The 8,069-nt window shown below is 43.5% G+C and overlaps 1 protein-coding gene across 7 annotated transcripts in view; it reads left to right on the top strand.

Annotated features, from left to right (window-relative positions):
* The window catches only part of dab2ipb (DAB2 interacting protein b), a 128,585-nt gene extending 125,832 nt beyond the window's left edge, over nucleotides 1-2,753 (top strand). For all 7 annotated transcript variants that reach the window (XM_062412761.1, XM_062412762.1, XM_062412756.1 and 4 more), the window contains one exon: nucleotides 1,032-2,753. In XM_062412761.1, coding sequence (XP_062268745.1) covers nucleotides 1,032-1,199 — 168 coding nt within the window. In that variant the 3' untranslated portion in view covers nucleotides 1,200-2,753. The remainder of the gene's footprint in view (nucleotides 1-1,031) is intronic.
* The last annotated feature ends 5,316 nt before the right edge of the window (nucleotides 2,754-8,069 follow it).

Consider the following 8,069-nt stretch of genomic DNA (forward strand, 5'->3'; position numbering starts at 1 on the left):
TTCATGGCCGTCTCCACTCTGGCATTGACAAGCCCGAATGGCTGAGCAGAATTTCTCAGCTCCCCCTCTCTTATAAAACATACATTTACAAATCTCTTGTCTATTTTTTTCTGTCAACATGGAGCTCCTCTATAATCCACGGTGGCTCTGAAAAATTGAGTTTGAATCTATACAAAGCTGCACTGAGGAAGTACAATGAAATCAATTTCGAAAAATTGTCTTTGTTAAAGATTTCTTCAGATCCTATTTCCTCTATATATTAAAAAAGCTCATTACATATGCAGGACAAACACACGCAGATATACACAGTTATGCATACGTTTATGTCTTTAGTCTTGGAAGTGATTTTACAATAGAACGTAAAAAAATAAAACTAGCTTGACATGTGGAAAAAAGAACCAGAGAGACAAACGTACATGGATGATTAATCTCCCTCACGCTGAAGCTAATGGGACTTTGCATCTGCAAACTAACACGGCACAGTAAAGCAACAAGATGTCCGTGTCAGCAAACAGGCAGAGAGAATGGAAATGAAAAGCTCATTATCTGTGGTTCAGGCCAGCCTCCGTCATACAGTGAAGACAGTGAGCCATGTGTGGGAACGCAAACAGACATTTATTAGGAGCGAATATTTTGTTTCAGCTATTATTTTCATCATTGTCTCATACAATTGGGATTCAGTCTTTTTTTGTTTAAGAGTTATAACTTAATCTGAATAAATTAGTCTGAGTTTGAATGATACAACAAATATAAACCACATCCTTCCATCAAGGAAGGACAAACAGGTGAAAACATAATCTCCTCGGCGCACATAACGAGCTATTTACAGTTAGTTTTGGGCTGTAATGAACACGGCTCACGATAAAGTAAAACAGGTTGAGCATAAGAATTTTAGAAATTTTAAATCTCCTGAGGAGGAACAGATCATTGTGGCATGTCTCCAAATTTAGATTGAGGTCTTTTTAGAGGCTTGTTACTGTGTCTCTAACTGTGTGTGTGTGTGTGTGTGTGTGTGTGTGTGTGTTTTGCAGGAGAAGCGTATAGCGTCGCTGGACGCAACCAATGCCCGTCTGATGGGCACTCTGACCCAGCTGAAGGAACGCTACAGCATGCAGACCCGCAACGGCATCTCCCCCACCAACCCCACCAAACTGCAGATCACCGAGAACGGAGAGTTCAGGAACAGCAGCAACTGCTAGACGGGCCGCTTTCTGCCCCCCCCCCCACCCCAGCCCACCCCACCCTCAGAGTGTGTGCCGAGTGCCTGCGAGTGTACAGTCAATCACCGACAGGACGCCGCTGTGCGTGCATGGATGCATGCCCGTTTGAAGGTGTGTGTGTGTGTGTGTGTGTGTGTTTTTAAAGAAGCAGACAGTATTTTTTAGAGGACATTTCCACTTTTCGGACACAACGTGTGGCGGGGGTCGAGGTCCTCGCTCTGAGGGGCCAGCCGGAGGAGGCGGGGCTGCAGCGTGATGGACAGATCATCAAAGGAAGCAGGATCACCAGACGGCCTTGGTGACGAGGGTGACGGCCAGAGGAGGCGGAGCGGAGCGTGTACATACGGACCTGTAAAGCTGTCCTTCAGTCTCACACTTTGCCGGCGGATGTTGCCGGACGCTCGGACAAATTCCAGCCCTCGCTACGCCTGGGACAAACCACTATATAACCACACGGAGCAACCCTCCTCTCCTCCTCTCCTTCTCTTTCTCTATTCTGCGCCCTCTTGACGAGCAAGTGGACATACTTATAAACAATAACAGGCGTTGAGGATTACCGTTTTAGTTTCCTTGAGAGGCCTACTCTAGTGCTTTATTCTAAAGTTACTCTTTATAAGGAACCAAATAGAAATTAAAAGAACAATAGATATTTTTAATCTCTTTATTTCCCTCCTCACTCCTGGGGTGTGTTCCTGCTCCTTGCCCCCTGTTGTCCCACCCCTCCGCCCCCCATGTAGTGCACTTTGTGAAAGGCTATTGGTACATGAAACGCCTTAAAGTAAGGAACACACCTCGACTTTCTCCTGCAGCTCCTCTATTTCTGCAACAAAAAAAAAGGCACAACGTAAAATACTGTGGAAAAATAAATTGTACACGCGTAAATGTATAATGAACACTAAAGAAAAATTCTATGTGATACTATATTGATGAAATTTAATATAGATGTATGCATATAGAGTATACACACATATAACACATATTTGATAACCTCAAATATAAAATACAGCCCTTTATTTAGGAGTTTTATTTTTCTTCTGTGACGATGAAAGACTGTAGTGTGTAGCGCGCTCTCGAGCCCTGGAGGAGGAGACCACGCGGAGCAGGGATCAGCACCGTCCACTGAGCCGCACTCCAAATTACCCACGATGCTTCGCCCTTTACGCACAGTATAATGCGCGGCACCTCAAAGAAATGTCTGTGCAGCTCCGGCCCCAGCGATGGGTTCCTCGCTCCGGTGCTCTTCGCTGCTCTTAAAGACGCAGGTCGGCTCGGCCCAGGTGGTGATTTGGGTTGTGGTCTCCCTCCTTCGGTAGCACAAGAGCTATTGAGAGACGTGTTCCCACGCACTCACTCATACTATACACTGGACTGGTGAGTCATTGTTACAATGGCGTCCCGCAACATTTCCCCTCTTAACTGCTTTGTTTATCAGTGGTAATGAAGTGTGCTGCATCCAAACTGTGACTCTCTTATTCCTAGTGGCATCATCCTCTCCTCTTTTGGCTCTTCTTTCCTTATTCAACCCCCCCCCCCCCCCCCCCCCCCCCCGTCCTCGCTCATCCCCCCCAAACTCTTCTGAATGTGAAGACTCACAGTTGGTCTTAACGTGGGGTTGCAGTCCTTCCGATCTCTCTCGTCATTACGCCACCGCATCGCAAGGGTCTATGTTTTGTATATTTTTGTATGGAGTTTTCTTACCTGTGACAGAATATATGCGTCAGGTGTGAGGCTCCGCATGCTTCATCCTCGCTCTTGCGCCCAACGGTTCCATCGGTGTCACCATTGTGTTTTTCGTTTTTATTCGCCAATTGGAAGGTGGTGGTGATGAATGGTTTGCTGCAGACATATATAGTGAACATATGATAGATGCGTGTATGAAGAGGCAGGACAGCCTGGGAATGTGTAAATAAAATGCCCACCTTATTTTTACCTAACGTTAACAGAGCTTTTTGTAAATGTATCTTGTGCTCAAACTCTGCTGTATCATTATGGATATTGTAAATACAGATTAGCTCAGTCGGTCATCTGTTCTCATTGGGTAGAACTATAAAGTTTAACCTGTCAGTGTTCTCCCTGTTTAAAGCTATTGTTTGTTTTTTTGTATTTAGAGTTTAATATCATTAGCCAAAAAAAATAGAAATAAAGGTTATATAGGGGTTAGACTCTCGGGAGGTCGCGGAGAACTCCTCGTTGGTTTTCCAGGCCGAGCCGAGTCCAGTCTGGATGAGATTCACAAGCACAAAACCTGTATTTCTCCTCAGTCTGGCTCTATGCACTTTTACGTTCAGTGGTTGTTGTTTATAATTAGATTTGTCTGTTTTTAGCACAGCACCGGTTTCAGGTGTTTAAAAAGAAAAAACACAGTTCAAACCCGCAAAGAGGGACTTTTTGATAAAGCTCAATCACAGGCCGTTGTATCTGATGAAGAGAACTATTTACAGCTTATTCCTGTTTGAGTCGAAACAAACAATGAAATCATACAGGACTTTTTTTCCTCGTCATATCTGACATCCATTCCTAAAATAATATTGTGATACTGCAGATTAAAGCAAGATGATGTTACTGTTGACAGATGAAATGACACGTTCTTCCTCCCGCAGTCGTCGATCGGAGGTTTAATTGCTCTTTAGCAGCTGCTTTGGTGTTGAGCAAATTTCTTTTCAGAATTAGAGGAAGTTTCAACTGGACTAACCCCCCTCATGATGAGTCAGAGGAACCTCACCACCCTCCTGACTTAAAAATCCAAGATGGCTGCCCCGTGTATCAAAATTAGTGAAAGCTGTATTTTTTACCGTTTATTCGCACTTCTTTCATTTAATATGTCGTGCACACAGTACTGTCCAATTACTGACAATATAAGTATTACTATGGTATTAGTAAGCATGACATGCTGCGTAATGCGTTATTATAAACTGTTTTTTGCTTACAATGGCTAGCTGGTAGTAGATGTTAAATACATCTTTTGGTATAGGGTTAAATTTCCTACGGTTACAATGTCTCATTAATTTAAATGACTGTTACACAGCTAAACTGAAAACCGGCCCTTTTAGCATTTAGCTCAAACAGTAACAGGGATTAGAATGGCAGGAATGAAAAGCGTGGTGCTGGTTCAGTACAAGTTAAACAAACTTGCTTTAAACTGCAGTGTACAATAATACCAATGTCGACCACATCAACACATCTTTACAAAGTAAAAGACCCACTATAGTGTTTGGTTTCTAATACGACTTCTCTGCCATCGGATCACTTATCCCATGTTTCCCCACCAAGTTCCCTTTTATGAGTCAGAAAACCAGGAGCTCGTGCTTCACACACACTTCAGCCGGTCCGGCAAAAATATCAATCAGAAATATAAAGCTATAAATAGAGTAAAAGATGTTGTATGTTTTCTATTATCTTGTAGAAGATACATTTTGTAAGTATGTTGAAAGTATAAAGTATTTGCTGGATTCTGCTTCCTTTGACGACGGTGACAAAACAATAATGTACAGAGAAATTTGTGTTGACAAAATGTGGCTGTGCAATTTATGTACATTCGCAATTAGACCTATTAAAGTTTTATTTAGCTATTTTAAAGCCTGGTCCTCCTGTGTCTCTCTGCATCGCTCTCATTGACTCTTCATCGGGACGCGTCCCTGGGAATCGAACACTCAGGCAGGTCGAGATGGATGACGAACAGCCAGAGAGACCATATGCTCAGACTTGGGCTCCCAAGGCAGAGTGGAGGTTATGATGGAGGGACCACTTCTCAGAGAGCCTGACCTACATACTGCCAGATTGTTATTCACCCGCAGTCGGGGGAAAACCTGAAATGGCCCCGACAACAAAAGTGACGAGGACACTGCAGCGACAATGTCTCAAATTGCTGCAAAGAAATGATTCCTATTGTATTCTCACAACGTTGTGTGATCGAATGGGGGGGGAAGTGGACCTCATTAACAGCAGTGCTGTGTGTATTTTAAAAGGAAAAAAAATCCTCTGTTGTTAATTGCTCCCTGTGAGGCTCACTTCCTTGTTTGCCCCAGGGGGCCGGTTCCACTTGGCTTAAGACTTGCATTTAGGAGATCAGGCTAATAAAACAAGCTACTGCGGGCGGTCCACTCTCCGATAATCTCCTCCACCCATCGCTCCAAAGTATCAAAGGCGAGAAAGCACAAGCCACTTGTTGATGGCCGAGACAACTTCCTGCCAAGTGCGCAGCAACGGCCAATGAGTGCATACTTCAGTTGGAAGTCTCCTAATGGAAATATCAAAGGAATTAATATCAGAAATATTAAATTGTTTTTTCGGAACTGGGGGATGGAACAGGGGCTCGCTCCGTTCCGTCCAACGTGCACCAACACAGTAGATGGCGATACTGCACCTTGAGGTTGGTGGCTACCTGCCAATAAACTGAACAAAGAAGAAGATCAAGTGGTTAGGATGGTGTATTAAGATGCATTTATATGTCCCAAACACATGCACAGACATGCACACTCATGCAGGTAGGGAAATTTAACCTCTGCATTTAAACAGGGGTACTAGACAGGGTAGGGAGATTTTTGGACAGATCAATCCAGGTTCGTCTTTTGTCGTCTCTCCGTGGAGTCGAACCAGCGACGAACCAGAGACCTTCTCTGCCCATAGTCCAAGTTTCTGCCACTAGACCACCGCCTCTCACCTACCAATACCCTAAACTGTACTGGTCATACAGTTTAGGGTATTGGTAGGTGAGTTCATGTACGTCAACAAATGGTAAGAAACAGCTGAACTTATACAATTCATATAGGAAAGTGGTCTGTGGCAGTGGACCTTGCCACAGGGCTCTCCCACACACAGCCAGAGACAGACATGTTGCTTTTAAGCATCTTTATTGAATCCAAACATAAACTTAAATCAAACTTAAAGCAGACTAGCTTTTCAGCTCAGTCTGGGCGTCTCTGAGTTCCCCTGTGAGCGCAGACACTGCCTTTTAAGCACGAGGACTAAGCACGAGGACCAATCAGCTAACAGCTCTCACCTGCACTGATTGATACTCTGTGGTGCAGGTGAGGGTGCAGGTGAGGGTGCTCCCCCCCCGCCACCACCCACCTCCACATGACTAATGATGAATGGACGTCCCCATAAAGAAGCTGCTGATAGGAACATGTTCTCTGAAGGTTAGTAGCTGCTCCGTAGATTAAGTAAGAACGTTCAACACAGCCATATCCTCCTCCTCCTTCTGACTGGACCACTCTTCATATATGATTCAGAGGGAAGAAGGAAAATGCATCCCTCGTTCTATTTCCGGTGCTCTCCCAGCCCCCTCACCTCCACATGGTCTAATTCAACTAAATAATTACTTCAGAAATTGTACTTTAGAGCAGGAACTTCCTTTGATGCTTTTAAACTTTACTACATTAGAAAGGGATGGTTAAAAAGTTCTTGTAAAACATGTATAGTTTTTATATTTCAATACCCAAAGACATCAAGCAACATTTTTTATGCCATTCACTTTTTAAATTTTGGCCTCAATTTGTGTGTCTAATCTAATTAATTAGCAGCAGGTTGTTTCATGACAACTTTATGTAATATTTGTAGTAACCATATGGTCGCCTGCCCGATCCCTGTCTATCCCCATTCCACATGCGTCAGTGTCCTTGGGCCTGAAGCTGAACCCCAAATTGACAGCTGTGCCAGCAGTGTGTGAGTGATGTGTGAGTGATGTGTGTGTGTGTGTGTGTGTGTGTGTGTGTGTGTGTGTGTGTGTGTGTGTGTGTGTGTGTGTGTGTGTGTGTGTGTGTGTGTGTGTGTGTGTGTGTGTGTGTGTGTGTGTGTGTGTGTGTGTGTGTGTGTGTGTGTGTGACGGGTTATTCTCGATTGTACATTTACCATTTAGAAATATGCACAATTTGGGGCTCAGGTCAATGAAATGATGTAAAGTATTTAAAATGAACCCCCACTTTTACAAATATATCATTAAAGTGAGACTCTGTCAATAAGAAGAAACAACACATTATTTTAAATTAAACATTGAATCCATCTGTCATAAAACAAACTTGATCAGTTCACTCACTCCTTATTTGGTCTGGAATGGCCAGTGGCTTTCATTGGCTACTATTAGCTTATGTTGCTAATTATGGTTGTGCAAGTGATATAAAAAACCAAGTCATGTATGTGGCTTTGTGAGTGCATCTTTACATGAGCTACATTTATAGTTAAATTTGGTCACTACTTGCCATAAGATACAGAAAAAAAAGTAAGACTGAAGTAAGTTTGTATGTAAACTTTATAAAGTACCATTACAAATTTCTCCACCACTGTAGACTTGTTTTGTCACAGTCCTAGCTGCATAATTTAATGGTCAGTTACTCTCGAAATTCTGAATTTTATATTTTGTATTTCCAGCCTGTAATTTCATAAGTACTGAAACAAATTAACTGGCTAAAGATTTCATTGGAAGCCAAAGGTAAAGAACTGTATATATTTAGCACTGGGATCCAACCAGTACAAAAACCACAATGATGACTCCAGACAGTGGAGCTGCAGCGTTAAGTGGTGTCCGCAGTCTCTGCGACAGAAGGTGGTGGACAGATTGGCAGATGGTTGTGCTGTGAAACATGTCTGAGGTCTTACAACATGTCAAAGAAGCTATTTCCGGCACCTCCATCAGCCTGGTGGAAGCCTGTAAATAGCACAGCCTGCCAACAGTGCTGCCATTGTGTCGCATAGTGTCCCCTAATGAGGTGGCAAATGGTGCCCATCTGGGAAATCACTCTGAGGTAGGACAGCAACCCCTTTACTGTACATACATGCAGTTTAGAGATCCTTGCACGTGAAGGCTTTGTGTGACTCGCTAGCGTGTCCACAGCAACACACTCACAACCTCAG

Source organism: Platichthys flesus, chromosome 19 (genome assembly GCF_949316205.1).
Source record: "Platichthys flesus chromosome 19, fPlaFle2.1, whole genome shotgun sequence".
Lineage (NCBI taxonomy): Eukaryota > Metazoa > Chordata > Actinopteri > Pleuronectiformes > Pleuronectidae > Platichthys > Platichthys flesus.